This window comes from Alexandromys fortis, unplaced genomic scaffold (assembly GCF_014885135.2).
Source record: "Alexandromys fortis isolate MF-2015 unplaced genomic scaffold, M_Fortis_MF-2015_v1.1 scaffold_103, whole genome shotgun sequence".
Lineage (NCBI taxonomy): Eukaryota > Metazoa > Chordata > Mammalia > Rodentia > Cricetidae > Alexandromys > Alexandromys fortis.
The window spans coordinates 2,290,309-2,317,601 of NW_026067978.1; the positions used below are offsets into that span (position 1 = coordinate 2,290,309).

At 43.6% G+C, this 27,293-nt stretch overlaps 1 protein-coding gene across 4 annotated transcripts in view; it reads right to left on the reverse strand.

The window, feature by feature from the left end:
- Positions 1 to 577: 577 nt before the first annotated feature.
- Positions 578 to 27,293, reverse strand: part of Rad50 (RAD50 double strand break repair protein) — a 60,735-nt gene continuing 34,019 nt past the window's right edge. For 2 of the 4 annotated variants that reach the window (XM_050157684.1, XM_050157685.1), the window contains 6 exons: positions 26,220 to 26,347; positions 24,091 to 24,315; positions 6,913 to 6,998; positions 6,255 to 6,397; positions 4,019 to 4,152; positions 578 to 2,610 (listed from right to left, as the gene is read on the reverse strand). In XM_050157684.1, coding sequence (XP_050013641.1) covers positions 2,433 to 2,610; positions 4,019 to 4,152; positions 6,255 to 6,397; positions 6,913 to 6,998; positions 24,091 to 24,315; positions 26,220 to 26,347 — 894 coding nt within the window. In that variant the 3' untranslated portion in view covers positions 578 to 2,432. The remainder of the gene's footprint in view (positions 2,611 to 4,018; positions 4,153 to 6,254; positions 6,398 to 6,912; positions 6,999 to 24,090; positions 24,316 to 26,219; positions 26,348 to 27,293) is intronic. The other 2 variants (XM_050157686.1, XM_050157687.1) reach the window with 1 other exon arrangement.

Genomic DNA, 27,293 nt, shown 5'->3' on the forward strand with positions numbered 1-27,293 from the left:
CCTCCTCCTCCTCCTCCTCCTCCTCCTCCTCCTCCTCCTCCCCCCCTCTCACTCTCTCTCTCGCTCTCACACAGGGTTTCACTGTGTAGCCTAGCCCGGGCTGTCCTGGAATTCACTCTGTAGATCAGGTTGGTCTTGAACTCACAGAGACCTGCCTGCCTCTGCTTCCCGAGTGCTGAGGTTAAATGTGTGCCACTATGCCTAGCTTATAGCTCAGCTTCTTAAATATGGACCACAACCCCAGAATATGAGGGTCACCAAAAATCTGACAACTTCAAAAGGATTTTGAACATGCAACAACCGAAAGTCCAGAATCTGATGTCAGATGAGCCCAGGGTGTTTTCAGCAGTGTTTGCCCACACTGCAGCCCCGGCTGTGAACACATTGTATACACTCTGTAGGTGTGGAGCTACAGCACACCATCAGCAACCTGCACTGCATACAGCACCCTGGCTCTGACTCAAGACTACTGCAGGGTATGTATCAGCGTTCTTACTCTACACACTTGCACTTTGCCGCTGAATTACAGAAAACAAAGATGTTCCTGCCATCATTCTCCAGTTGCTCCAAAGGTCTCCCACGATTCCCAGTGTTCTCTCTGCCTCCTGCTTGAGATGTGAGCACTCAGCTGTTCCTGCTGCCATGCCTTTGCTCTGAAATCACATACTAATCCCCTGGAACCGTAAGCCCAACTAAATGTTTTCTAAGTCGCCTTGGTCATGGTGTCTTATCACAGCATTAGAAAAGTAGCTAAGGAAGCAAACATCAATTTAATTTGCTTTGGCTGTGCTATCTTAGAATATTTGATTTTTAAAATTTTTGAGTTTTTAATTTGAGTTTCATAGAGTAATCAATCATTAGAGTGTTTGCTTAGCATGCGTGAAACCCTGGGTTCAGTCCCCAGCACCACATAAACCAGGATCAATGCATGCACATTGTAATCTAAGCACTTGGAAGGCAGAGGATCAGAAGCTCGAGGCCATCTCTGGCTACACCAAGTTCAAGATCAGCCTGGGTTAAAGGCCCTTTTTCACAGTAAATGAATTTTGGTTTGGGAGTGACAGAATTTCCAAAAATGTTAAGAATGGATATAAACATTCCCCTGCATTTTATACCTGTGTGAGAAAAGTGTTTTCTGAGACAAGGTCTTGCTTTGAATATACAGCTAGCCTTGAATTCACAGAGACCTTCCTGCCTCTGCTAGAGACCACACCTGGCTATGTGAAGCAACTTTGAAAATTGATTATAAAATCACACTACCAATCGACTATCAAAATGCTGAAGATGGCTGGGTAGTGATGGTGCACGCCTTTAATCCTAGCACTTGGGAGCAGAGGCAGGTGGATCTCTGAGTTCAAGGCCAACCTGGTCTACAAACAAGTGCCAGGACAGGCTCCAAAGCTACACAGAGAAATACTGTCTCGAAAACAAAAGTTGAAGATGTTTTATGTCCTTCTGAAGTATCAAATATTCCATCAAGATTTAACTACTTCCATATGCAAAACAAACAAGTACATCCATGCCATTAGTATACAATATTTGCTTTTTTCTTTAATAAATGATAAAGCTGTGTGTGTGTATATGTATATATATATATATATCAAAGAATTGTTTTAAACTAGTTTTCTTTATCTATTTTCAGTTGCATCTTATTTATGCATCTGTTTTATATACTTGACGGAAAAGGTTGTGTGGAGGAAATGGCCCTGTTCTAGAGATCTGCAGACGGCGCAGAGCAGGCCTGAGCAGCTCAGTGACAGAGCTGGACCGCTGCAAGCATGGGACTTTGATGTACCCTGTCTAGAGAATATCCACAGAAGGCTTCAGCTGGAAATTCCATGGAAATGTGTACTGGACTTCAACAGGATCGGCCTCTGGAGTGAAAATGAGGTTTGCCCTTGCCTGTTCATGGGGAGCGGGCCCCAGCTGTGGGCAAGCCTAGCTTCCCACCCACATGGGAACCTGCTGTGAAGAGCAGTTGGGATTAGTGGCCAGGTCAAGTGGCTACACATGACAGAAGAGTGGCAGGGCAGGAGTGGGGAGTTTCCCCTGGCAGCTGCACGGAGGGAACTGGGTATTTATCCTATCAACCTCCACTCAATGCTACAGTTTTAGTTGGGGAGACTCAGGCTCAGACAGTTTGTATACATGGATTCATGTTAAAGCGGAGTCAGTCATTATTTCTTACTTCAAAGCTTCAGAGAAAATACTAACATTTTTAAATGCCTACCCCATAAATCACCAAGGCAACAACCCCCATCAAGTCAGCCCTGCTCTGAGAAGTGTCATTCATCTGGATGGCCTTCAGTTGGCAGGAGGATGAAAGGCTGAGCAGAACGGGGAGGTTGCTAGGACTGTGTCAGGCATCAGTTCAGTCTTCAGTAGAGACAGCCTCAACCCCCTCACGTGACTTACTTCCCTACCAAAACACGTTAGTGAACCAGGGAGTTAATGCTGCATGTCACAATCTCCGAGCACTGGTCCATGTTCTTCCTCACCCTGTAGAATTTCTCCACGTACTCAGATCGCCCTAAGAGCTCCACAAAATCTTCATCATGAGTGATTACTAGAAGCTGGAAGTTACGCTGCTGCGAGCGACTTTTTATGATCCTGAAACAATACATTGAGAACACCATTTTTACATTTGGAAAAACCACTGGAAAAAGAACAGCTGTGTGCCAACCAAGCTTTTTCCTGTGCCACAAGCGACAGGGCCTTTGGCTGCCCTGCAGGAAATAGGGGAGGGCTGGGGCCTTCAACGTAGGCAGGTAGGAGCCTATCTCCTTCCCACACAGTGGGATGCAGGGATGCATAGCCTCATGACCCACCCATCTGGCCAAGAACCAGGTCAAGAATTTAGACCAGTTCCCCAAGATCCTAATCATGCAGGAGAAAGTCTTCTAGGAAAAGCTAAACTATTCACTGACAAAAGAGCCCAGCTCGCTCCTCCGCCTAGACTCTCCTGAGCTCCTGCTAGACTTCTCTGAAAGTCTAAAAGTAATTCATGCAGACAACATGTAGGGGAATAACACTGCCTTCTGAAGAGCTGGGTCTACTTAGAATTCTGCCACCACCAGTCACTAGATGCATCAGTGCTGTGACACAGAGGCCTGAGTGGGTGTACTGGGGACATTTTTGCTCATCAGCAGCTGAGGTATCAGCTCTGAGTGAGATGCAACAAGAATTTTAACTCACACTTGTTTATCACCTGCCTGGGGCTGGATGCACTTCATGTTTTGATACCACAACCCCCTCCTTCCTTGCTGGTCCCCCAGAACTATGAGGAGCTGGCTGGAGGAGATTCCTGTGCTGTCAAGAGTTCTGGGGTGGCTCTGACGTCAGGGAATGGAGCACACAAGGACGACAATTTAGCCTCTGTCATCATCTACTTACCAGGATGTTTCTTCCATAAAATCTCTCATCCTCCACAGTAACCATGTGACAGGCAGTCCTAGCTCCACTACCACCAGTTCTAAGTGTCTGGCCCGGGCACATACGGACTCCTGTGCTTGCCATGGGGGCATTCACAGGAAACCTAGAGGAAGCTCAGAACTGCTCACCCTTCCCTGCCCTATGAACACCTGTGGAGAGGCAGAACATGCCTATCTCAATACTCTCATTTTATTTTACATGCATTGGTGTTTTGTTTGCATGTATGTGAGGGTGTCAGATCCCCTGGAACTGGAGTTAGAGACAGGTGGGTGCTAGGAATTGAACCCTGGTCCTCTGGAAGAACAGTCAATGTTCTTATCCCCTGAGCCATCTCTCTGAAGACGTTAGTTCCTTTTCAAGAAGGCAAAGTGCAAAGCCTAGCCTCAACTGGATTCTTTTTTTAATGGCGTCTCACTGACTAGCCTGGAATTCACAATGTGACAAGGTTGGCCCTGAACTCACAGAGAATCTGCCTGCCTCTGCCTTCAAGTGCTGGAATTAAAGGTGTGCACCACTACACCCAGCTCTGCTATTGGTATTTAGAAAAAAATTGCAATCTGCCCTGAACTTGAATTGAAATACTTACTCAACCAAAGCATGTGCAAGAGATTCAATGTTCTCTCGGTCAAGATTTGTCGTCGGCTCATCCAAGGCAAGGATGCCACAGTTCAGACAGAAGGTTTCAGCCAGCGCCAAGCGGATAATGAGAGAGGCTAGCACCTGGAGAAAAGTTGCACAGCAGACTTCTTTAGAAGGGGATGGTGAAATGAACTGAGTAGGGTGGCTGCACCTTTGTTCCCAGCAATCAAGAGGCAAAAGCAGGTGGATATCTGAGGTCACCGATGTTAGGGACAGTTCAGTGGAGACCATTGCTTTTCTGAAAGGTGGGCCATCAGCTACATTCTCTCAGCCTATCATCTGCACTGACATAAAACACTGAGGAAGCCCTGCCAGCATTCCAGTGCTATTAAAAACTGACATCACAGGCTAAGGGGCGATGCATTACACTTTATCAACATGAGTCTAAGATTCACCTGGAAGTCACTATGTAGTTCAGGTTGGCATCAAACTCTGAGGGACCTGCCTGCCTCTGCATTCTGAGCACTGGGACTAAAAGGTGTGTGTCATCACACTTAACCCTAAGACTTTCTGATTTGACCCTTATAGCTTCTCAGTGATGAAACTTGTTGGAAAACATTACATTTTCCTGAGCCTCACAGGGACTCTGGCTCAAAAGAGAAACCAGGCAGTGTGTTCTACATCACACTGAAGAGTATGTTTTTGTAACTGTGACAATGAGAAAGAAAGTTAATAGAGCACAGTTCTATTTGTACTTATCTCTAGGAGGCCACGGAGTCCATTCATGGACGAAAAATCAAACATTCAAACCCTCAGGCTCGGTCCTAGTCTTCTCAGGGCTGTGTCCTAGGAACAAAGCTGCTACTCAGACTGTCCTGGGAGAGCAGAATGCTTTTGTGTGAGTGCTCCTATCAGGGCCTGCTGAAGTCCTGGGCTTCTGAGCCAGGGCAGTGCACACCTTCCTTCTGATGTCCAGGGCAGGCCAGCAGATTGCAGAAGCCGGGTGCCCCTTTGGGGGACAGATACTTCCTTCCTGCCTTTGAACACTACTCCTGCCAGTCTAGCAGCACCCACTTACATGCAGGCTGCTGGTTGGCCCACAACCACCAAACCATTCATCTGACACCTCTCCCTCCACTAGGAAGAAAGTACTGCCAGTTTTCACAATCTAAGAGCAGCTACAGGAAACTGTCTTTTTGCTCAGAGACCATGTTTCAAACTCACTTATAATGAATATTACACATCGCCAAACAAGCAATTTCTTCAGACTATGACTGTGATCGTAATCTACATTGTCTGAAATTGGTGTTAGCTGTCTGGGCTAGCAATAACTGGGATAATTGTGTGACTAATATGACATCCTTTCCTAAGCCTGTGAAATTTTATGAAAAATCTGCTTTACTATGAAGGCTCAGAATCTGCACTCTTGTGTATGGTTAACAAAATCAACACTCAGGACCTCCCGGTGCTCTGGGATGCAGGTCTCATGTTCCAGCCTTATTGAAACATTTCTCATTCTGATTTCCCCAGTGCTACAAACAAACCTACCTCCTCCAGGAGCCTCGTGTAGGGCCACTGGCCTGATGTAGCCATTGGTCTAGAGTCCAGCACAAAGGTTACGTGAGGTGCTGGTGATGGGGAGTCAGTCCTGTGCAAAGGCTATATTCTCAACGACCAGATCAGACTCCCTCATTTGGTTTAACTCAGGGTCTAGTTTGCTAGTGTTCTTTGTCCATTTGAGATAGGGTCTTGTGTAGCTCAGGCTAGCCTCAAACTCAGTCTATAGCCAAGGATGACTTTGAACTTCTGATTCTCTTGCCTCCACCCTCCTAGTGCTGGGATGATAGGCATGTTTTGGTAGTGGTGAGGGGCAAGCACTCTACCAACCGAGCCACATCCCTCCCCCTGCTAGTATTATTTATGACTGGCATAAATAATTTTGAGATGTTCCTGCCCATTTTGATACCAGAATGCATCTTTGGGGGCCCTTTCTCTGAGAAGGAGTGCTGTTGAAGTGAAATGGGTCTGAGTAACTTTGACCCTTTTTCTTGTTGTCTTCAGAGCACTACAGGGCATATTAGCCAGCAGCAGGATGGGGCCATGATATAGCTGTGTCTGTCTACTTCACAAGGTGACAAGGAAGGTGTAAGGAGCTTCTTCACTTAAGGGGAGTCTAAGCCTTCCACAACATGGGGCCTATCTTCAGTTCTTTAGCTGGCTCCGTAGGTTGCTGAGATACCTGCCTTCTGTCCAGCACTACATCGTCCCCGCATGTCCAAGGCTGTGTCCCCCTTCAGCATCACCACTCGGTAGTTGTAATTCCGCCTTTTGTCAGAAGCAGATACGTTTTCATCAGCATCTGATCGAATTTCTATGTATTCAATATCTGATACAGAAAGCAGAGCATTTTAGAGGACCCACACTGCACCTCTGTCACTTATATACATCGTTCACAAAGTCTGGGGACAACAGTGAGTCTGATGGCTTTGGACGCATTGGCTGCCTTGCAAGCTATCTGGCCGGGAGGACTTAGGAGCCACGTGGTCTACCAAGATGCAGCCTGGATGGCCCGCCCCCAGCCTGGGCCCAGCTCCTTTTCTAAGTTTCCTTTGGGTACTTTTCTTATCACATTTGGGCCTATCCCTATCTGCGCTTTCACAGAAACCATTATGTCATCAGCTCATTGTGTCTGCTACAGACAATATGAGTCCCACAGGGCTTTGGAACAGAAACTTTGCGTTTTCTTTTTGTTATAAGATATTGCAAAGATAAGAATTCTTAGAAAAATCTTAAATGCTCAGGAAGGAGTTTGAGAAGGTAATGCTGGCATGGTAAGGTCACACAAGAGAAGCTGTGGACAGAGCTTTGGAACAAGCATTTGGGACACACCATATTAATTACCTTGTCCACGATAAGTACTCCGCCAAAGATCACGAATAATTTTGTTGATTTCTTCCATTTTCATACTGTGAAATTTCATTATTGCTCTGGAAAAGGAAGCCACTTTTACTTGGTACAATATATACTATTTATATAAAAGACAGGATAGTGGTGCAAAAGTTTATGCTAAATTGTATATATATGTAATACAGTAATAATATTAAAAACATCATTGCCCCAGTACTTTCAATTATAAAAGCTGAATATGAAAAGTGCTAGACTTTCCTGGTACTAGACTGCTAGGTATATGCCAGGCCCAAGTCCTCACACGGCTCCGTTTTTACTGTGGGATCCAAGTACTTCTTTAAGTTAAGTGGGGCAGCCCACACCTTTAATCCCAGCACTCAGGAGGCAAAGGCAGGCAGATATCCATAAATTTGAGGTCAACTTGATCTACACACCAAGTTCCCCAAAGCTACACAGTGAGACCCTATCTCAAAACAAACCCCAAAAAACTTTCAGAAAAGTTGTCTCTAACAGGCTTCTTTCTTAGGCCCTGAGAGCACACTGGAGAGGCAGCTTCCCTGGCACCTGAAGTAGGCTGCTGTAGAGAAGACCCATGATGTGCTAAAGCTGAGGGTGCAGCTAAGCCAGGGGCCCTTGTTACACAACAGAAGCAAGTCTAAAATTGTTGTCTGGCCCTGTTAGAATTTTTTTAATTTTTATTTTTTGGAGACAGGGTCTCCACATAGCCCTGGGCTGTTCTGTAGACCAGGCTGGCCTTGGAGTCAGAGATCCACCTACCTCTGCCTCCTGAGTGCTGGGACTAAAGGCACCTGCCACCATCGCCCAACTCCTTCTAGAACTGTTCAAAAGCCAGCCCCTTATGTTCTTTTATTCCTCAGATCAGTGAGAATTTTATCTACCCAAAGGCAGTGCTGGCTCAAAAGGATAACTTACTTAGAAGCCTGACCCTTTACTCCGTCACAAGTCCTAGCCTACTATGCTGACCTCCACAGGAATGCCCTTACTCCCAATTCTCTTGTAAAGCAGCAGTCTCTAGACATTGCCAGAGCTGCCTGTTAAAGTTGAACGCCATGCGTGCCCCAGCTACCTCAGATGTGGAGGCAGGACCATTAGCACAAAAGTCTCTGCCACGGTAAGAAGGCAAGTTTCACGGCTACCACCATGCAAGGATGTGAGCGGACTCCCTTCCACTTGCAGGCCTCTTATCTGATATATACAAAAAAAGAAACTAAACGTAATGCCACTGTCTCTGTACAATCATTTTGTGATCTTCTGATCATCAGCTACAGAGAAAGAAATGACTCAACATAAATACGTCTAAATATCAGATGGGGAGCTGCTGAAGTAGTAAAGCCTGGAAAAACACTGCTTCACCAGGTCTCCATTTTCTAATTCATGCTCACCTCAGCCTAGCATTTTATGCTTGTTTCAGAGAGTAGACAAACCAGCTATCATTTTCTTCAAAAAGGAAAACCACAACAAAAACTACCTCACAGAATGTTCTGGGGATCAATCGTGTGAAGACTACCTTTTCATAGCTCTATACACTATGATCCTAATTTTATAAAAGACTTCTTAAAATGTTATTTTTTAACATTGATAACTAACATAAGGAGCACATGAATGGAGACTACACACCAGGTGGGGAAGGACTGTGCAGTCTCTGCTGAGACCCAGAGCGGTGGGAGAGAGCTCCAGTCCACAACGCCAGTCCACTCAGGGTGTCAGAGAGCTCACTCCGGCTACTACTGGCTGGCCCAGCAGCTAAGATCTGTCTCTCTGGGAGTTACAGCACATCAGGCAACCTCTGGGGGTGACAAAGGTGAGTAGTAGCCCACCTGAGGGAGTAGCACCGACATAATGAGCGTCACCTTCTGAAAGACAACCCACGCGCAAAGTCATCCATTATCTCTCCAACCCCCAGTTACTACGCAACAGATCCTATGGAAATTTTCAGGGGATACAGAAAGTGGCTAGGATACTTTGGTTAGGATAGTTTTTTAAGGCTGTGAGCAGACAAGACGGTTTTCTGAGTATTATCAAATCCTCAAGGTGTACCCACCTTCTGGGTATACACAGTATTATGAAGCAGGGAGAGACTGAACAGAGAGCAAAAACTTTGGGGCCTGTTTTGCCCATCATGACAGAAATCAGCATCCTAAATAAAACTGAGTTTAGTTGAAGGGCACTGAACAGAACACATAGCTGCTGGGTATAGAACCCAGGGTTAAGCACATCTTAGGCAAGCATACCATCTCAGGTTACTACCGACTGGTATTTGTCCCTAGAAAGCAAGAAGAGCACAACAGGAATAAAGTTGTCCAAGGTAACTTACTGCATACCAGACTAAAGAAAAACAGATGAGTGTGTGTGTGTGTGTGTGTGGGGGGGAGTCGTGGTGCAAGCCTTTAATCCCAGAAGGTGAATCCGTTAGTCTGAGGCCTGCCTGGTCTACAAGATGAGTTCTAGGACAGCCAGGGCTACATAGAGAAATCCTGCCTTGAAAAATCTAAAATGGAGTAACCCTGTCTCAAAAAAAATCAAAAACAAGCTGGGCAGTGGTGGCGGATGCCTCTAATCCCAGCACTCAGGAGGCAGAGGCAGTGGATCTCTGTGAGTTCGAGGCCAGCCTGGTCTACAAGAGCTAGTTCCAGGACAGGCTCCAAAGCTACAGAGAAACCCTGTCTCGACCCCCCCCCCCAAAAAAAACCCAAAACAACAAAAAAACCCTCAACAGCAAAACTATAGTGATATTTTAACAAATAAAGCTTGCTTTAAGATTAGAGTGCAGAGGTAAGCCACTAGGGACCAGGGAGTGGTGGCACACACCTCTAATCCCAGGAGACAGAGGCAGTTCTCTGTTAGTTCAAGGCCACCCTGGGCAACAGGAGATTAAATCTGTTTCTAAGAGAAACAGAACTCACACAAAGGTGATCTCCCAGCACTAGGGAGGTAGAGACAGGAGTGATGTGGCTGGGCAGATGGAGGAATATAAGGCGGAAGGAGACAGGAGCTCAATGCAGTCTGAGGATGAAGTCTGAGGTGCAGTCTGTAGCAGTCTGAGGAGGCAGTCTGGGATTGCCTCTTTGGCCTGAGCATTGGTAAAGGTAAAAGGTCTCTGTAGTGCCTGCCTGCACTGCTTCTCTGATCTCTCACTTTTCACCCCCTAATATCTGATTCTGGGTTTTTATTATTAAGAACAATTAGAATTTGTGCTGAGCCAGGGGATAAAAGAAGCATCTGGTATAAGATCGAGTTTTGGTCAAAATCACACATAATTATGAGACAAATGGAAAAAAATTTCCTTTTACAAAAGGTCTCAGCATCTATAGCAACAGCAAATACAATCTAAGACAGACACAGCATTTTCTCCACAATAACCAAGAAAGATGCTACCAAATACAAGGCTGTGGAACAGTGGCTTGGTAAAATATGGGAGAAAGAAGAAAATGGTGAACAATAGAAGAGAATCTGTCATTGTTTCTGTACTAAGGTTTGACTGGATACCTAAAAACTCAAGAAAAACAACTGAAATATTAACATTTTCAAGTTAACCAGACGTGAGCCTAGATAGAGTGTACAGGTGTTTAATCCCAGTCCTCGGGAGGCTGAGGCAGGCGGATCTCTGTGAGTTTGTGGCCAGGCTGCAGCAACTAATGAGCTCTTGGCCAGTCAAGGCCATATACAGAGTGAGACCTATCGCAAAACAAACAATTTATATAGTATTACTATCTGGTTTCTAATACTGTTAGGAAAGACAACGGTGGGGGTGAAGACAGATATAGTGGGAGAGATGTGCCAGTCACCAGAGGTCTTAATTCCAGAACCCCAGAAACTCTCATAAAAAGCCAGGTACAGTGGCTCATTCCACTGGGGAGAGGTATATAGGAGGAACCTCTCAAGCTCAATGACCACCAGCTGAAGTGATGGGCCCCGAAACCAAAATGGGCCTCTTCCAAAAAATAAGGCTACATAGAGAGACCTTGTCTCAAGAAAAAAGAAATGGACAAATGCATTCTCTCTCTCTCACACACAAACCACACACCCTATTAACAATGGCAATAAAAGTATAAAATATATAGGAAGAAATTAATATCCAGCACTAAAGAAAAAAGCCATACTTTTCAACAGGACAAAAAGAAATCACTGAACAGGAGACACATGCTAAAGGAACCACAGCGGCAGAATCCTTGTTGCAAGGACAGATTCTTCCCAAGTACTCCATGAATAGAAGCAACCAAAGCAAAAACACCCTGGAAGGATTTAAACAGAGAATTCAGTGAAATCTGTACACAGACTCTAAAATTCTGAGAGAGAAAACACAAAAATAAAACTGGTACTGAGACAGGAAGAGATATTAAATAGTTGGTGGACACAGAAGAAAATCTAGAAGTTAACACAAATAAAAACTTGACAATAATAAAACTGACATTTCAAATCAATTGGAAAAATTCCAATACTGTTGGAAAGGAGAAAAAAATAGCATCATGACTTTGTGTGAAACTCCAAAATAAAATTCAAATGACTGAGAGTTAAAGTGGGAAGCTGTCTCAGTGAGTGAAGCCCTTCCAGGCTGAGTGTGAGGCTCTGAGTTCAGATTCCCAGAGCCCACAGAAAACCTGGATGCAGGAGCGTGTGCCTGTAAGTTCAGTACAGAGAGAGGGGGAATGGAGACAGCCTAGTCCCTGGAAGCTCAGGGGCCAGCTGTACTTAAAGAGACCCTGCAACATTAGCCGGGCGGTGGTGGTGCGCACCTTTAATCCCAGCACTCAGGAGGCAGAGGCAGGCAGATCTCTGAGTTTGAGGCCAGCCTGGTCTACAAGAGCTAGTTCCAGGACAGGCTCCAAAGCTACAGAGAAACCCTGTTGGAAAGGGAAAAAAAAAGAGACCCTGCATCAAAGCAAGGTCTTACACACCAAGTGACCTCTGCATGAGTACTGTGACACATGTGTGTCTGTCTGTCTCTCTCACACACACCTGCTATTCAGGAAGCTGGTCAGGAAGACCACTGGAGAATATCCAGAAGTATTTCTGTAGTCTCTGGACTGAGAAGCTCTGAATAAGGCACAGAACTATGAAGAAATGCCATGAAGACAATGGACGGACGTGTGATGAATCAGATACTAAAATGATAGACAAGTGTCAATTTTAACCAGGGCATTTCCATGCAGCAATGGAGATGGTTATGTTCATACACTACAAGTGGAAACACATGCTTTATAAGTGCTTTTGGGAGCCAATCTAGCACTAACAAGTTAAAGATGATCATACCCTCTGACCTAGTAGCTTCATTTCTAAGAAGTTATCTTTCTGGTATATCTGCATAAGCATACAAAGACATACATACAGCACCATCAGTGGTAACCAAATCTTAAAGCTTCCTAATGTCAAAGGTTGAAATAGGCAAAATATTTTATGAATTATACAGACATTAAAATAAAGCACACACCTCTATTAACACAAAAGAATTACAGTTACGTGGGGAAAAAAAAGAACAGTGAGCCAGGCAGTAGTGCACCCCTCTAATCCCAGAACTTTGGAGGCAGAGGCAGCTCCAGGACAGCTAGGGCTACACCGGGGTTAGTGATGCAGGAGCACCTTGTTGAGTATTAGGCAATATCACCAGGTGAATCCTGTCCTGTCCTGACATGTGTTCTGTGACTTGTAGATGTGAAGTATGGAGAAGCACAAATTCCCTGTAACACATGTGGTCCCAATAATATGGACTGAAAGGGAGGAACAATCACGCCCACTTGGGAAAGGTTAAGGGAACATTCCAAGGAGGAGAAACAACACAGGAAAAGTGGGTGTTAAGAGAACAAAAAGTGTTCAGCTTGGTGAGGGGCACTATGGGATCAAATGGGGAAGGCAAGGATGGAAGTCTTTCCTATTATGACAACAGGAACCACTTATTAACCTAGCAGAGAAACAGTGGGGCATGCAGGGGTGAGACTGAGATGAGAGAGCAGAGTGGGGACGGCCCCACAGTAGCCCGTGAGTGACAGGCTCAAGCTGATGGAAGGGAAGCCGCTCTGAAGCAGTCAGTGCAAACTGAAGCTGTCAATGGCCCGAGTCACACCTCTCTCTCCAGCACTTGTTCCAGGTACTCAATACTAGGTATAAAGAATGATCCAAAGGAACTGGGGATGTGACTCCATGGAAGAGCACTTGCTTACCATGCACAAAACCCTGGGTGTGACTGCCAGCACTGCATAAAGCCATGAGTTGTAGCGTGTGTCTGTAACCCTGGCATGGGGGGTGTGGTGGAAATATGAGAATCAGTTCAAGACCAGCCTTGGCCATACAGCAAGTTGAAGGCCAGCCAGGGTTACAGCATGCACGAAACCCTATCCCTAAAACAAATAAAAGGAGGCAACAATTTAAATGTCACAGGCTTCAGACAGTTGAGGACAGTGGCTGTCTGGCAAATATATAGTCCTGTTGTGGCCTAGAGTGCTGTCTATCAGCTAAATTCACAATAACGCATGCGAATCAGCATGCTTTTTCTCGGAAAAATTGGTTCTTAAAAGATAATAAGAATTGCTAAGATCTAAGAAAACAATTTATAAACTTAGTCTTATAATTAAATATTCACTAACAGCTTGAAAAGAATTCCTTAAGAATTCTCCAATACTCAACTGCATTTTGTGACGATGAATGGTAATTCTGGTGGTCCTGAGACTTAGAATGTGATCTTCCAAATTACAGATGTTCCCATTTGAAAGGCAGCGTCATGTGGCCATAAAGCCAAGTCTTGTGCTAATGAAGCTACTGTGGCAGGAGGCATATCTTAAACACCGTTCCCGCTGCAGAATGTACAGCACCAACTGTGAATGGACGCACACCACACTCTGATGCCAGTGCCATCAACACAAGCTCGCTGCTAGCTCCAGAGGAGGAAGCAGATGGTGGACGCAGCTGTGCCTGGATGGGCGTTGTTGGGATGTAAGAAATCTCTGTACTTTCTTTCTGCTCAGTTTTGTTACAGACCTAAAACTGTTCTAAAAAATAATTAAAGGAGAAAACGAACCAACCCCAGTGGTGTCAATGTAGCGTGTGGAGCTGTTCTTGCACACACCCTCTGCTTCTTCACAAAGGAAGACTTTTAGGTGCCAGGACTATACTGCCTGCCACTCCAGCACCTCTGCTCCAGAGCTTCTACCCCAGCAGGAAAAGCCAGCTACCTGCCTCCCACACTTGCTCTTTCAACAAGAGGCTTCGGAGAGCCCGGGTTACCCTCTTCACTAGCACACACAGCTTCCAGCCTGATGCCACAAGTGGAGCCGCACACCAGGCCTCCTGCTGTTGCTTTAAAGGCTACTTTCCACCTCAGCATCTGACCAATAGCACAGAATCAAATGCTTAAGATGCAGCCATGAAAAACCAGGTGCCTAAGAGGTTAGAGCAGCAGCATCTATGAGACTCAAGTTTCTCCTCCCTCAAGGCCTATTCAGTTCTTGCTTCCTTCCCTCCTCAAACCATCTACAGGATTCAAGCAGAAAAGACAACCAATCAATGCAAAATCTGGATTACTGCTCAAAATAGCAAGTATACAAACAAAGGCAAGCCCTGACCCAGATTTCCCCATACCTCAAGCTGTCTCTGACTAATAACTAGAAAGACCAATACATATGGACTTTTTTTTGTAATTATTGTTCTAATCTGGAAGCATAAAAACTAAGTTAATGAAAACTGAGCTTGAAAAAAAGCAGTAAAGGTACTTTCAAAGGCATTTTCCAAAATACACTATTTTCATCTTTGCATTTAAAACTGTGCTAAACTTGATACATAGGTTGCCAAAAACTGGCTAGGCTTTATTAGCCTTAAAAATACTTTTTATGTTTAATTATGTGTATATGTCTGTGTGAGCATATGTACATGAGTGTAGGTGCCCAAGGAGCCCAGATGCATAGGATCCCCTGGAGCTGGAGTTACAAGCAGTTCTAGGTCTCCTGATATGGGTGCAGGGAACTGAACTCAGTTCTGCAGGAGCAACACATGCTCTTAACTGCTGAACTGTCTCTCCAGCCTCCATGATTAACTTTTTTTAATGCTGACTAATATTCCTACTGCCCCAGAACTCCACACCAGGAGAACTTCCTGCCTCCTTACATTTGGGCAGCAGAAGTCCTCCTGCCCAACAGAAACAGTGTTGTGAGTACCATGTTCCAAATGAATTAGAATTTCTTCTTGTTGAACTCAAAATTCTTAATTTGGAAAATTTAAGTTACTTTTTTCCAAGTTAAAATTATGACTTTATTAAACTCATTTCCAGTCTCCTAAATCAGCTCTTAACATTAGGCGATGGTTTAACCATTATCACAAGATGAACAAAACAACGACCCTGCAGTAGATGTGAAATGCCATTGGCTATCTTTGGGTTTGTAATCAATCCCTTACAGGATGCTACTGTATGAAACCATAGTGCACTGTGGTCAGCACAGGATGAGTCCTGAATAAAGTTCTCAACCAGAGCTCCCCTTGAAGGCCCAGACCCGTGCTCTCTACAGCCTGGCAGGGAGCTGGCTGCCTCAGATACAAAGCTATGGGAGTTGTATGCTTCATGAGTTTCAGAAGCAATATGATATAACACACACTGTTTTACATTTGGGAAACAGAATACCAAACAGCATTCTGGGCAAGTGACTTATCCCAGTTTCATTTAAACTGTGGTGCTGTGGCTGGTGATGGCACATGCCTTCAATCTCAGCACTCGGCAGGCAGATCTCTACGAGTTCAAGACCAGCCTGTTCTACAAGAGCTAGTTCCAGGACAGGCTCCAAAGCTACTGAGAAACCCGTCTCGAAAAATAAAAAGACAAAAAACCAAAGTGTGGTGCTGTGTGGGGCCGCACACCCTAAGCCGTGCACGTTTCCTACTAATGACCAGTGTTTCTGCCAAAGCCTCTGCTACTGCTGCTCCAGATGATTACTAATGACAGATGCTAATCAGCTCTTCTCGAAAATGCACTGCTAGTTTCCTGTGTTACCTTAAATAGACCACTGTGCAGCAATGACATCAACAGCATTCTCCATCCTTTTTTGGCAGGGGGAAGAGGCAAACTTAGGGATCACAACATAAATCTTGAGATCTCCTCTGTTTGCAGGACAAACCCCCAGACTCCATTTGGAGAAAATTTTACTGCTACTTTTCGTATTTAGAAGACTGCATCTGATGAGTAGATAAAAGACCTTACTGAACAGTCTGGCTTTGCTTCTGAAGCAGCTAAATTTACAGAAGGAAAGCACCCTGCATCTCCTCACCTCCGCCCACTCCTGGCTGGCTTCATAGTGCTCCCAGCTCCTCCTGGCATACTCAGTGCAATACCTCACGTTCCTCTGCGGAAACGCCCTGCCTTCCCCAGGCCAGACAGCTTGGCAAACTTACCAAGGCAACTATTCCACTGGCTGACTCAGCAGTTTAGGGACAGGACAGGTTTTGGCAGTCTTCTATGACCTTTTTAATGTATGTGTAACCACGTGGCGCCTCACTGAGTGATGGCCAGAGGGCTCCTGGACAGAGTAATCTAACAGTTAACACACACAAAGCCCAGGTCTGTGAGCCACATACTGTAGGCAAGGACTGGATTCACAGCAGACCCTCCCAGTTCCTCTAGATGTGATCCCAAGGTCTCTTCACAGCAGAATGTGCTATCGCCATCTCTCCCCTATCCTTTTCTCCTCACTCAACTACAACTAGACTTTAGTTTCAACTGTTGGCTTTCCAGCCATAAACCTCCAATCTGTCAAACTCAAGGTCACCTTTCAGCTTGTCTTATTCTTATTCAACATCTTAGGAGTTAATGACTCTTGTAATGTTTGCTTCACTTGGGCTGCAAGTTACAGCAACCTTTAACAATTTGTGGTGTAGGAGGTCCTTCTGTTTATGTGTTACTTTCATTGGTTAATGAATAAAGAAACTGCCTTGGCCTTCTGATAGGACAAAACTTAGGTAGGTGGGGAAAACAACTGAATGCTGGGAGGAATAAGGGCAGGGTCAGAGAAGCCATGGGTCTTCCGCCTGAGACGGTAGCCAGTTAGAATCTCTGGTAAGCCACTGCCACATGGCGATACACAGATTAATGGAGATGGGTTAAACTAATATGTAAGAGTTAGCCAATAAGAAGTTAGAGCTAATGGCCAAGCAGTGTTTTAATTAATACAATTTCTGTGTGGTTATTTTGGGGCTAAGCTAGCCAGGCAGCCGGGATGAACAAGCATCCCTCTCCCTTGCAACAAACTTGCCCACTGGACCGGCTTCTGATTCACTTGTAAACTAGTCTCTGTACCCTTCTCTGTAGCTACACCCTTTCCATATGCAACAAAAGCCACAAGCATGCTCTAGACCCTGGATTCTGTATTTAACTCCCTGACTGAATTCTTTATTTAGAAGTCTACACAAGCATTAAAGTACCCAGCACAGAACTCTTCCTTTCCTCTCCCAAACCTTATGCATGTTTTAGGAATAGTACCTTATTCCCTGAGAGCCTGCTGCATAAGTGAGAATATACAGACGCACTCCTCAAGCCTTCTCTTCCGTCAGCTCCATCGGTATCGCGGTTCCCCATTTCCATGGCTACACTCAAGTCTTCCAATGCTATCTCTTTGGTCACCATGTCAGTCTTTTCTCATTGGCCTTGTAGCTTCTGATCCTAAGTATTATAATCCATTCTTCACACACCAGGCAGTATGACTGTCATGCTTTGCAATGGACTTTCAGGAACCAAACTGTTCACCACGGCTATTTAGCACAGCATTCTTAGCCTGTCATCTGTTTCACCAGATGTCCGGCTTCTCCTGCTCTTGGGGCTATAGTATTCACTACTGTGTACCCGGCATGGCTGTGTCTCCCCACTGTGCACACCTTGCTCCCTCAGTTACTTACACTGTTCATTTTCACAGTAGCACCCACCATTACTTGCTATTTTCTTGCCTTCTTTTGTTTTTTAGTTTTTTGTTTTCTCAAACTCACAGCGATCCAGCTGCCTCTGCCTCCTAAGTGCTGGAATTAAAGTGTGTGCCACTACACCCAGCTACTTCTTTTTCTTAATTTGTTTATTTGTATATACTTTATCTAGAACATATAGACAGATAAAGTATATCTATATCAGCAAACAAAAGCTTAATATAAATGACAATTTTGTATTTCATGTAAACATCCACCTAAGGAGTTATAAACTAAAGCAAACTTAGTCGAGTATCATGGCTATTAGAAAGTTGAGTTAGGGCCACATTTATACAATATAAACATGTCTACAACTACAAATTATGTAAGTGCAGGCTTTTTCTTTAAAGGTTTTAAAAGGGCTATCATGGTAGCAGCTTGGCAATACCAGAATAGAAAGTCCCCATTTCTGAAGTCTAATCTTATCTCTGCTAGTTACTTGGGTAATCTTGGGCAGGCTGCTTAATCTCTCTAGTAAACACAGTATGTGATACTCTGTCTTTTACAGATGAACAAAACGAATTTGATTATGGCCAACATAGTAAATACTTAGAATTTGGTCTCTCCTCTGCAAAGCTTCCAACGTTGGGACATTTAATCTCCAAAAATATTGAAATATAGCAATGGAAACCTATGTTTCCTTAACAGAGTTAATTGTGTGTGTGTGTGTGTGTGTGTGTGTGTTTCAGAACAGGGTTTCTCTGTAGCTTTGGAGCCTGTCCTGGAACTAGCTCTTGTAGACCAGGCTGGCCTCGAACTCACACAGATCTGCCTGCCTCTGCCATCTGAGTGCTGAGATTAAAGATGTGAGCCTCCACAGCCTAGTTCAGAGTTAGTTCCTGAAGTCAGTAGAGAACAGAGTTTAGGAACTTCAACACTGGAGCACAGAGCCAGGAATGGCTCAAACCAGAATTCTTTGGGTCTTGAGAGATCCAGGGAGGAAGACTAGTATAAATTCCTGGGCTACATAGTGGAAGGTCCAAGAAAACCTGAGTATGTATGAAATCCTGTCTCTAAACACACACACACACAAACAAGAGGAAGGGAAGGGAAGGACAGGAGAAAGGAAAATGCCGTGGAAGCTGGATTAATTCTACATTGTTTAGAGTTTGTCCTGTAACTATCTCTATAGTGAATGTTAGTATATATTTTTTAATCCCCATTTTATAGATGAGGAAACATCTATAAAGATGTGGTAAATAGTTACCTAATACAACAGGGTTAAAATTCTTTTTTTTTTTAAAAGATTTATTTATTTATTATGTATACAATATTCTGTCTGTATGCCTGAAGGCCAGAAGAGGGCGCCAGACCTGATTACAGATGGTTGTGAGCCACCATGTGGTTGCTGGGAATTGAACTCAGGACCTACGGAAGAGCAGTCCATGCTCTTAACCTCTGAGCCATCTCTCCAGCCCAGGGTTAAAATTCTTTTTCCAGAGACAGTACTTTTAGCTACACGTTATAGGTTTGGCAGGCCTGGTGAAGACCAAATTTGTCGACTTTCAGGGAATGTCTACCCTGCTAAGTCATCCCCAGTTTTATTTTCCATGGTATCTTTGACTGTAACCCACATGGTAGCTTCTTATTGACAATCTGTCCTGAACCATTTCAACACCCTTGCCAGCAGAATCCTTCTCTTACTGCACAACGGAAGTTGGTGCGAGGGCTACTAGATCCACAGCACCTGTTGTTAAAGAACTAAACAAAACAAGCAGAAGAACACAACACCCTCCAAAGGCATACAGGAAGTAGCAGGGAGGACAATTACTCAGAAGCAGACAAATGAACAATGGGCAAGGGCTCTCTAATAGTTGGTCTGTTTCAAAACCTTAATTAGATTATTTTTTTAAAAGATTTATTTATTTATTATATATCCAATATTCTGCCTGCATATATCCCTGTGGGCCAGAAGAGGGCACCAGATCTCATTACAGATAGTTATGAGTCACCATGTGGTTGCTGGGAATTGAACTCAGGACCTTTGGAAGAGCAGCCACTGCTCGTATTCTCTGAACCATCTCACCAGCCCCCTCAATTAGATTCTAATTAGAGATGTGGCAGACAAGATTGTTTAGTAAGTTTCTGTTGTGAACAAATCCCTGAGATAAAAAAACTCAAGGGAGAGGTGATTATTTGGCCCAGTTTCACTCCATGGTCAGCTGACTCCATGGTTTGTCAAGTCCGTGGCAAGGCAGAAACACAGAGGCAAGGCATGAAGAAGCTAATTCACTTCATGGTAGTCAGGCAGCAAAGAAAAGTAATGAAAAAAGGCCAGGCTCAGACACTGTCTTCCAAGGCAGGCTCTTAGTGACCCACTTCCTTCAAGAAGGCCTTGAGTTCTACCACTTCCCAACAACTTACCCCAAACATTCTTGAGTCAATGTCTCTTGAAGCTTAGGGTAGCCTTAAGTCACTATGTGGCTGGAGCTGATCCTCCTGCCTCCACCTCTTAAGTACTGGGATTAATAGAGTGCACTATTATCTCTGGCTTCAAATTTTAAATGGATTAAACGAATGTCTATTAGAATAGAGCCTTGATATCTAGCTGCCTGTCGAAATACCCTCACAGACACACTGGTGTGCTTTACCAATCTAGGTGCTTCTTTTGTATTTGTGTTTGTATTCTTGTTTTTGTGTGTGTGTGTGTGTGTGTGTGTGTGTGTGTGTGTGTGTGTGTATACACATGTACATGTACACATGCTAGCTTGCTTGCCTGCCTATGCCACAGAGTATGTGGAGGACAGAGGATAACTTACAGGAGTTGGTGCTACCCTTCAACCATGAAGACTGTGGGGACTGAACTAAGATAGCCTTTTTTTTTTTTTAAAGATAGTCTATATATACCTGGCTGCCTCAAACTCACAGAGATGTGACCGCCTCCAAAATCTGTGATTAAAGGCATGAGCCACCACACATGAGGCTCCAAGATTCCAAGATGCTTCTAAATGCAGTCAGGTTGACAAGATCACAGAGTATCATCAAAAGTATCAACATATCAGTTTTTCATATATTAACTACAAATTATATGAAAACAACCTCACTTATAAAAACCTGGGAATATTTTTAAATAAAGAGGAGAATGATCACTATGAAACACTATAAATAACAACAACAGAACTCAAAGAGAACACAAGAGTAGAAAGACAGCCCATGTTCATATTCATAGACTAGACATAAGTATTGTTGAATTGTCTGTCCCCTTGCTTTTCCAACTGACACACAGATTTAGTGCAATTCATAGCAAAGTATCAAAGACATCCTTCAGATAACTAGGGAAAACGTCCTCAAGTAATATGGACCTATAAAACGAGGAATCAAGCAGACAAAACCCAAGTAGTCAAAGCAATCTTGAACAAAAAGGACAACAGAGGATAGTCTAAAAGCTACAGCAATCTGAATAGCACAGAAGTGACAGAGAGATAGATTCCAGATCAGTAAAATGGATGTAATACACATGTCTCTACTGCTAGCTGGTCTTCAATGACGGTGCTAACACTGACAGTGGGCAAAGGACAGGGAAAGCTGGGAATCTAGATGCAGAGTACGAACTAGACCTGTCTCTTCCTACATACCATAATCAACAACAGAAAACATTTAACACCTGAAACTCAGACTGCAGAAGGAAGCTCAAGGAGCATTGCTTTACAACTCTGCAAAAGGCAAGGGTTTGTTTTTTGGGACAAGATACTAAAAGTACTAAGAACAAAAACAAAAGTAGACAAAAATTACATCAAATCATAAAGCTTCTGCCCAGCAAAGGAAAGAATCAATAAAGAGTCTACAGAATGGGAAAAAATGATGTTATCCATTCACCCGGCAGGGTAAACATCCAGAACATATGCGGAACTTAAAAATGAGTAGTCTGCTGAGTGGTGGGGACACACAGCTTTAACCCCAGCACTCAAGAGGAGGAGGAGGAGGAGGAGGGCAGAGTTCGGAGTTCAAGGTCATCCTGAATTTGCATACTGAATTCCAGAATAGTCAGGGCTGCACAGAAAAACCCTGTCTCAAACAAACAACAACAACAAAATGAGTGATTCAATAAACTAAAGAAGGGGCAAATGAGCTACATACGTACCTCTCAAAATACAAATGATCAGCAGACATGAAAACACACTGCTATCATTTGCCATTAGTGAAACACACACGGTCCACATTGTGACAGACCGGCTCACTCCGGTTAGAACACACACGGTCCACGTGTGAGAGACCAGCTCACTCCAGTTAGAATGACTCCCATAAAACAAGTGCTGACAAGGATGCAGGAGATCAGTTTGAAGATTCTCCAAAAGACACCTTTAATCCTAGCAGTCAATTCTGTTAGTCTAAGGTCAGCCTTAGAACAAGCAAAACCAAAAACAACGCCCCCTCCAAAGATAGGGCTAGCAAGACAGCTCAGTGGATCACACACTTCCTGCACAAGCCTGACGACCTGCACTCAGTCAGAGGAACCTGTGCAAAGATAGGCGAGAACCACTCCAAAAAGTTGTTCTCTGACCTCCACAGAGGTGCTATGGCTCCTGTACACACACACACACACCCCTCTTATAAATATACAACAGAAATACTTATGTTTAAAAATAAAACCCCCAGGGGCCGGAGAGATGGCTCAGAGGTTAAGAGCATTGCCTGCTCTTCCAAAGGTCCTGAGTTCAATTCCCAGCAACCACATGGTGGCTCACAACCATCTGTAAAGGGGTCTGGTGCCCTCTTCTGGCCTGCACCACAGACAGAATATTGTATACATAATAAATAAATAAATAAATAAATAAATATTTAAAAAAAAAATAAAAAAAATAAAACCCCCAAACACACCAAGAGATAGACTGACGATACTAGCCAGCTTTCTCACTCCCAGGTGATAGCGGTAGAAAGTCGAAGTGTCCTGAAGAAGTTGAGTGTGGTAGCGCATGCATTTAATCCCAGACCTTGGAAGGCAGAGAGGTAGGCAGATCTCCGAATTTGAGGACAGCCTGGTCTACATATCAAAGTTCCGGGCTAGTCAGGAATGAGAGATCAGCTCCCCACTAAATCCTGAAACTAGAACACTCATAACTAGAGGAGATCTAACCCATGCATGTCATATACATATGTGGAAATTATCATACTGACCCCATTAATATGCATGATTAACTCTGTCTTGAAAAACCAAAACCAAAAACAATTTTAAATACTTTTTGTTTTATTGAGGGGGATGGGAGTTAAGGTAGAAACGGTTTCTCTGTGTAGTCCTGGCTGTCCCGAAACTCACTTTGTAGGCCAGGCTGGCCTCAAACTCAGAGATCCATCTACCTTAGCCTACTGAATGTTGGGATTAAAGTCCCGGCTACAAAAATACTCTATTCTTTTTTGTTTTTGTTTTGTTTTTCGAGACAGGGCTTCTTTGTAGCTTTGGGACCTGTCCTGGAACTAGCTCTTGTAGACCAGGTTGGCCTCAAACTCAGAGATCTGCCTGCCTCTGCCTCCCGAGTGCTGAGATTAAAAGTGTGAGCCACCACCGCCCGGCCCCAAAATACTCTATTCTTAAAAAAATTAATAAATAATAAAAAATAAATGAGAGAACTGTCCACAAAGGTCACAACTGTTTCTCATTTTAAACTCACTACATTAAACTCATAAATTCACTTGCTACAGCCTGTTACCTACTGGGATTATAGGCAACTGAGCCACCATATTGGGCTAGTAAAACCATAAAAAAGAAACACAGCATTCTGTAAAAATCAAGCATATCCTACAACTCACTGCCACATATATAGCGTTAGTCTATCTCTTTGTCAGAAAATGTCATAGAGTTTGGGAGATGGGCACAGCAGTGATTCATGGCAGGATTCTGTACATGAGAGCATGGATGAGCTACAGCCATATCAAAATGGACAAAACCAAAACAGCAACTCCTGGAAGAGTACCTGATATGGGATGCCACTTTCAAAAGCTTGAACACAATACACGTGTATTAAACCTGGTTTGTGAGAGCAGAGAAAGCAAACATCTTTGTTCCTGAGATAGGGAGGAGATGCTGACGACTAAAATGGGAGAGCATCTAAGTGGATGCCAGTCAGTAGTAAACAGCGAAGTTCTTGGACTGGCTAGGGGAGGATGCTGAAGTATTTTTCATTCCATGGCATATATGAAATGTCATATACTGAAAAGGCAAAAACAGGAAAAAAGACGACCACAGTGCGCCACCTGCTATCACTGCAGTGAGCACAAGCACCGAGGACTTACTGGTCGAGAGTCTTGTAGTAGATGTCCAGGTCCTTGTTCACCAGCTCTGTGGTTCTCATGACAATCATCATTTCTCTATACTTCTCCTCGGCATCCCGAAACTGAGGTTCTCGGAGCTCCTTCTTAAAGTGAAGAATTTCTTCTTCATAGCCCTTCTGCCGCCCCAATGCCAAACTGTGGTTTCGTTTTATAGTGTCTATGTTCTCTTCCAACTTCTGATGCTCACTAGAAAAGGGGAAATGATTAGTGAGAACCACTGTTCAGCTTTTGGCAACCTCAGCAGAAAGTCCCTAAGACAGGTGTCATTCTCGATGACGAGCACACAGCAGAGGCTCCGGGCTTCCTAAGGCTTTTTTGAGCTAGTTCTTTTCCTTTCAAACTTCTGCAGTATTTAGGTTTCTGAAGAAGTTAATTTTTATGTGCTAAATAAAGAATCCTCATAACATGTGAGCATCCTAACAGCCCCTGGGTTTTAGATGCTGACAATGTAAAGCACTACTGGGGATTCACGCAACAAAATCACACACTTCTGCATTAGAAAGAACTGAGGAGGCAACAACTGCCAACAATGAGAAGTTACTGGTAACAGGTTTCAATCAGTTTTACCTACAAATGTCAAAGTGTAAAGGCACAGTACAATTTTATCTGCAATAAACTAGTCATTTTCTACAGTAAAATGCATTAAAAATTGTTTCTGTTGCAAAAGTATAAAAATCACAATTCTGACTCAAAAAAAGTACTCAAAATTTTCTAGTACCCTGGTAGATTATACAGACTTTAATATATGCCTTAAATTTCTTCATTTACTTGTTAAGCACATGTTCTGTGCTAGATATTGCTCACAAGTCTATGGACATCATTACATAGTTTATCTACGCGGTTGATGGTTCTGCCACTTCCTAGTATGGAAGATTTGTTAAGGAATAGATAAACTATGCAGTCTGAAGTATGTTCAGCCAGGTATGGTGGTGTACACCTTTAATCTCACGCATGGGAGGTAAAAGTAGGTGGATCTCTGTGAATTCAAGGCCTGTCAGGTCCATAGAGTGAGTTCCAGGACAGTCAGGGGACAGGCAGTGAGAACCTGTCTTTAAAAATTGCTAAATTTAATCACAAAAGTATTAAAAAAAAATCTATCTTGGGCTGGAGAGATGGCTCAGCAGTTCAGAGCACTGGCTGCTTTTCCAGAGAATCCTGGTTTAACTCCCAGGATTCCACATAGTGGCTCGCAATCACCTAACACCAGTTCCAGGGAATCCAACACCATCTATTCGCCTCTACACATACTATATGAATGTGGCACACATACATACATGTGGGCTAAATACTCATAAAATAAATAAATTAAAAAGAAAATCTGAGTTGAGATGAGGTCCTAGCCCTGAGAAAATTAAATGGACACCAAGTTCCACTCCTAACCAGAAGCTATTTGCAATAAATACCAGCCGAAAACAGGAGAATCAGTTTTCTACAATGGAGTGTCACTGGGGACATCAACCATATTCCAGGGCAGGCCTGATGCCCAGGAGTAGCTGGCCAACCCAAAAGAACTTCACGGTGTTCTGTTGTTGCTGTTGTTTTGAAATAGGGTCTCTTTATGTAGACCAGACTGTCCCAGAACTCACAGAAATCCACCTGCCTCTGCCTCCCGGTTACTGGGATTAAAGATCAGTGCCACCACCACCTAGCTTTGGTGGGTTTTTTGTTTCATTTTGGTTTGGTATTTTTTAACTTATTGGTCTTTTGTTTGTTTTTATTTTCTTGTGTGTATGTGTGTGGGTTTCAAAAAAATAATTTTGGAAAAAAGAAGAGCATAATATTGGGAGAAAGGATATGGGAGGATGCTCCATTGTAGATAAGTAGGTCCTGGGAATCTAACCTGGGTCCCCTGGAAGAGCAGCCAGTATTCTTAACTACTAAGCCATCTCTCCAGCTCCTGGTTTCTTTATACTCTTAACAGTAAAGACCTTCACTGAAACAAAAACACTATTTTGTGTTGAGTACAGTGATCATACACGTAATTTTAGCCCTTGAGTGGTAGAGGCAGGAACACCATGAGTTTGGGACCAGCCTGGGCTGTTTAAGGAGACCTCAAAAATAAACAATAAACACTATTTACTGAAACATACTTTTTCATTTGTAAAACTTGCATTTGTCCCATCTCCTTCAAATGTTGTTTTCTTTCTTCTTCAACTTCTTTTAGTTCCTCTCTTCTTTTCCTTAGTGTAAGGTTATCCTGTAGCCACCTTTCTTGTATCTAGACATAAACACTGTATTAGTTAACAAAAATAAACAAGCTAACAGGCACGTGCAGACAGACAGTGATAACACTGCCTTCTCTACAATCACGTTAAACTGACCAAAAGGAGACTCAGCCAGTGGGACAGGAGGGGCCGGAAGGAGAGAGCAGCTTGCACTGCCCCTTCATGACTATGATGCAAGAGCTCTTCTTTGGCAGAGGTGAGCCTCTTAATAACTGAGTAGAGCGTGTATTTTTGTGTACTTATTTATAAAATACTGATATATTTGGTAAAAAGTCATTCAACGTGATCATCTTATATACACAAAATGGATAATGGAAAAATTAACCAGATGTTAGTTTCTTCTTGTCTCAAACTGTTAGGCTAAAGGTGTGTATCACCACACCAGGCTCAGACATATTTCATGCCTACAACCTTAATCATCTTCCCCAGGAACCCTTCTACATAGCCTGCTCATCTAGAGTATAAGACTTCATTAACATGTATAATATTTATGTTCCTATGGTATAAAAATAAAACCTTAATAAATCAAGAGATCAATATAAACTGTTGAAGTCTTCCCTACGTTACTCCCTAGTCTTATTCGTCTTCTCATGCGTGTCCAGACTACCAGACACTTTAGAGTATGTGTCAGACACAATCTCTGCCTCCAGGCTGGCAAACACAAGCTGATTGTTCCTACTCTGAACATCCAAAATCCTCAATGGGTTTGGCAGAATTTCAGATTTTTAAGTTAGGGATGCTCAACTGGTATAGAGTCTATGCAATTATTAAAAGATATAAAGAAAGCCGGGCGGTGGTGGCGCAAGCCTTTAATCCCAGCACTCGGGAGGCAGAGGCAGGCGGATCTCTGTGAGTTCGAGGCCAGCCTGGTCTACAAGAGCTAGTTCCAGGACAGGAACCAAAAGCTACGGAGAAACCCTGTCTCGAAAAATCAAAAAA